This window comes from Priapulus caudatus, unplaced genomic scaffold (genome assembly GCF_000485595.1).
Source record: "Priapulus caudatus unplaced genomic scaffold, Priapulus_caudatus-5.0.1 Scaffold438, whole genome shotgun sequence".
NCBI lineage: Eukaryota > Metazoa > Priapulida > Priapulimorpha > Priapulimorphida > Priapulidae > Priapulus > Priapulus caudatus.
Genome location: NW_014577499.1, coordinates 214482 through 218923, shown reverse-complemented (window position 1 = coordinate 218923; position 4442 = coordinate 214482). Strand labels below are relative to the sequence as shown.

General features: G+C 40.7%; 1 protein-coding gene across 1 annotated transcript in view; it reads right to left on the bottom strand.

Annotated features, from left to right (window-relative positions):
• LOC106810401 (peptidyl-prolyl cis-trans isomerase G-like) overlaps nt 1-4442 on the bottom strand; it is a 13569-nt gene that overhangs the window by 3435 nt on the left and 5692 nt on the right. Inside the window, exons 5-11 of the mRNA XM_014813746.1 lie at nt 4183-4315; nt 4003-4032; nt 3724-3869; nt 3091-3253; nt 2589-2711; nt 700-802; nt 117-355 (exon numbers count right to left, since the gene is read on the bottom strand). Of these exons, the coding sequence (XP_014669232.1) occupies nt 117-355; nt 700-802; nt 2589-2711; nt 3091-3253; nt 3724-3869; nt 4003-4032; nt 4183-4315 (937 nt within the window). The remainder of the gene's footprint in view (nt 1-116; nt 356-699; nt 803-2588; nt 2712-3090; nt 3254-3723; nt 3870-4002; nt 4033-4182; nt 4316-4442) is intronic.

Sequence of the window (4442 nt, the reverse complement as noted above, 5' to 3'; positions counted from 1 at the left end):
TGCCTCTACCCCTAGCTTCCCCCATGTCACATCTTGCCTCTACCCCTAGCTCACCCCTTCTGCTAGCTTGCCCCTTGCCATCAGGGAGTCCTGCCAAGCATTTTCACATTGCTCACCTGTGGTGCTCACGCTTGCCTTCAGCATCCTGCAGGGGTATCTCTGCTGCAGCCGCTTCCTTCTGCTTCTCCCTCATCTCTGTCATGCGCTTGTGCCTCTCCTCTCGCTCCTCCTCGTTTGCCTTGAGTCGCTTCATCTCCTCGAGGTATTCGTCTATCTTGATTGTGCGCTGTTCCGCCTGCCGCCAGTGTGGCGGCGTGTAACTCCGAGAACGACTTCTAGAGGGCGTTCTATAGCGCTGCAATGACCATAAACACTACCACCTCACCAACAGAACAACGTTGTAACAACCTCACTACTTCTTACTGACAGAGTTGAAACAACCAACTCGTAATGCCCGAGTATTGACCAAGTCTAACCCTACAATGAGCATCAATTACCAGATGTGTGTTGTCACTTGCATGTCTGGCACAGTATTACCACAGTCATAGACGCAGACACATCAACCGACTGCGCAGCCGACTTAATATATATTAATTCAGCCAGACAGTCTGGGATCACCTCAAGCAAGTAATGTGAATGCTATAGGAAAATTACCACACATGCATGAAAGATGTGCACTTAATAATGGAGGCAACATACCCGGGAACCTCTTCCTTTCACCTTTCTCCCCGAGCGAGTTCGTGCGTAGCGTCTGCCGGGAAACCTCTCCCGATCTCTTCCCTCATTTCTTTGCGGATTTCTCCTGCAAATTTAAGCAGCAAGGTAAGCAAATGGTTAACACGTGATGTCATGATGATTGATTATAATCCAAGGTTGGTCTTTTGCATCCACAGATTATATGACCAATTATGGAAATAAATAATAGATCATCGAAGTTAGTTATTAGGAGAAAGAAGAGCTTTCACGATTAGAGTTCGCCCCAGGAGTAGTATATAGTCAGGGGCCCGTTGTCAGAAACATCGTAAAGTTAATGCTAATGTTAATGCTAAGATATCTAACACTTACGACTAATGTTAATGCTACGAGAGTAGCGTTGACAGAAACACATCGTAGCTACGAGCAAACTCACGATAACAGGAACTTTATAATTTCATGTCACAAGGCTGCTGATTGGATGAGAATCGATCACAAAATTCAAATTCATACACATTTATTGTACATCACAGTAATTTATGCATATTATGATGGCTAACCACATATAAATAAATATAATATATCACTATAATTGTACTTCGTAGTGTAAATGTGTTATTTTCAACTTATTATTAAAGTTACGAGAGGGTCTGGGCTCTCGTAATGTTAAGAGGATATTTGCGAGGATTTTTCGTTCTCGTAACATTACGATGTTTCTGTCAACGGTTAACGAGTGGAAGTTAATGTTATGACTAATGTTAAGACAAATTTTGTTTCTAACAATGGGCCCCAGGTATATAATCCCTGATCGCCAATTACAGTCGATTACATCAAGAGCTAATAATACCTAGAGTGTACAACGGAAAAACGGGAAAATAGTGCTATTTCACGACAACATTATTCTACTTTGCCTGCGAGTCTATAATAATTTCATGGTATTGCATTAAGCAGAATTCTTTGCTCTCTAAAACAAGACCAACCGCTTGTCAATACGATACTCCTAGGCGGAGATATCGGCTCCTAAACCTCCCCTCCCACATGCCAAACGCCGCCTCGAATCCACTTCTGTCCCCATCCTTCACGCGGCTAAGCGTTGCTTCGTGAGAGCTCGGTTTTTCCGCCATAATTTTATGAATGATTTTCGGGTGCAGGTGCAGGGTGGAGGTGAATTTCGGGGGCATCGCCTATGCCCTTATCTCCCATTATCTTTCCTAGCACGGCTAATGCCCGTCATGATGGAGCCGGCAATGTTTTTTTAATTAAGTCTCTACAACGCAGCTAGTAAGAGTACCAAATTTGGGCATGTGACATCAATTATCAGCGCTCCAAGCGGTGACGGAAACCGATAGCCGAAATGCTTAGACGCGTGAAGGATGGGGACAGAAGTGGATTCGAGGCGGCGTTTGGCATGTGGGAGGGGAGGTTTAGGAGCCGATATCTCCGCCTAGGAGTATCGTATTGACAAGCGGTTGGTCTTGTTTTAGAGAGCAAAGAATTCTGCTTAATGCAATACCATGAAATTATTATAGACTCGCAGGCAAAGTAGAATAATGTTGTCGTGAAATAGCACTATTTTCCCGTTTTTCCGTTGTACACTCTAGGTATTATTAGCTTTTGATTACATGTATTGTAAGCGGACCTGACATGGATAAACTCAGTGAGTTTGGAAACAAACACATCAATCTATAGGATGTCGCAAATTAGCTTTAGCTTACAAGGCACATCAGACATGACATGTGTTAAAGGCCTGGAGAGAACCAATCAATTCTTATCAATAATGCCAGTTATATTTCTTGCAACATAACAAAGACAAGATTACAATTATTGACGGAGATTCATACAAGAACGAATTAAATAAGAATTTACATTCGTCCACAATGCCAAAATTCACTCACACTTCTTTTTCGGGCGTTTTGCGCATAAGAAACTTGTTGTCTGGAATCTCCGGCACCTCCTCCGCTCTCACTGTGCTGAATATCTCCTCTTTTTCCTCCTTCTTTGTCTCATTATCTTCATTGCTGAGAGATGTTCAAAATGTAAGATGTCAATGATTACTAAGTTTTATGATCGTAAGGTAATTGATTAATCAGAAAGATTAGATTATATTTCTTTTAAAGAAAGATTAGCAAAGCAACTTATATTTTAACAAGACATTTTTGTGTGGGACAAGAAGAGACATATACTCTACATGGGATTTACTGGAATGTATAGGAAAGCATACCAGGTAAAAAAGCTATGATAGTTTATTGCCGTTGATATCATTAGATTATAGAGAGGCACCACACCAAGTAATGAGGGCCAACACTACCGTTGACATTGGTACCGTGGTGAAAACTGAGTTCCATCTAATACTACGTGATAACAATACTGGCTAATTAACTCAGCGTAAGATTCTACCTTTTTCCTGAGCTGCCCTCGCGTTTACGGGATTTCTTCTTCCTCTCCTTCTTTGCCTTCTTCCTCTTTTTCTTCTTATCTTCATCACTGTCCTCACTGCTATCTGATGTACTTGCACTGTCGCTCTCACTTTCACTCACTGCTAACTCTTTTTTTTTCTTGCCTGCAATTTTCAATGAAATTATAACAGAATGAACCCATTATGTTGGAAAAGAAGGTATTTGGAACAGCTACTAAATATAATGCAGGCTCAAGTTCCCTGCACAATGAAACTAATGGTCCAATTGGCAGACTAAAGGCTTACTGTATAGATACACACTCTGCCCCTTTACAGTCAAAACCAGTTTAACCACAACCTGGTCAGTATTTGTACTACATTGATACTACAATATCTACTATGCATGTATCTGGTAATGGTTACCCACCTCAATCATAATAGTAACATAACTATTGTATCTCAGTAACAGAAATGTACCGAAAACAAAAGATATGAGGAGCTGGATAACGGAACAAACACTGAGACTACTATTGCAGCATGTGTGGCTATATTTTCATCGTTAGTGTGGCTGTTTTGATTGTATGGGGGCACGAGAAGGAAAAATCATTAGCTTATGATTTCCTAGACTGACTTACGTATGGCCTTCAGTTGTAGCACTAATTCGCCACAATTGCCAATCTTCACATCACCAGTTGGCCGGCTGCTTTCATCTGTTGGTATATTTTCGATGGATCTGATGACATCTTCCCCACCAATCACTTTCCCAAAGACAACATGCACACTAGAAAAGAAAGGATAGAGCCACTGACATTTTGCAATGTAATACCATTTCAAACGAGCAAATTGTTATACTTGAATTATCTAAGCATGTTCAAACATTTGCATGTAACAAAATATTAGCAAATACAACTTACCCATCTAAGTGTGGAGCTGGCTTTGTTAACCTGGAAGATATTATCCAAATGTAGTACAATGTCGACCATAAAAAAAGTAAATGACTAAACACAGAGATGTCAAAATGCAAATAAGAGTAACTGCTTCCTAACTGTTAATGATGAGCAATTCACTGCACCAAAATGTAGATTGTTACGAACATGAAAAACTGAGATCCATTTGTATTCTTGCCACGGTTGGCCATTGACAGTAGCATCGGTCTGTCATGCTTCAGCTCAAAGCTTTCATCCTCGAATGTTCCTCCATAGATGGACTCTCCACCAGTGCCATTGCCTACAAGCAGTTTGTCAGGAAGATTTTATCCACAAGAAAAAATTCTCGATCTGATAAATGAGTAGCTCTATTCCTGCTAATATGCATGCCTATATATATATATATATATATATATATATATATATAG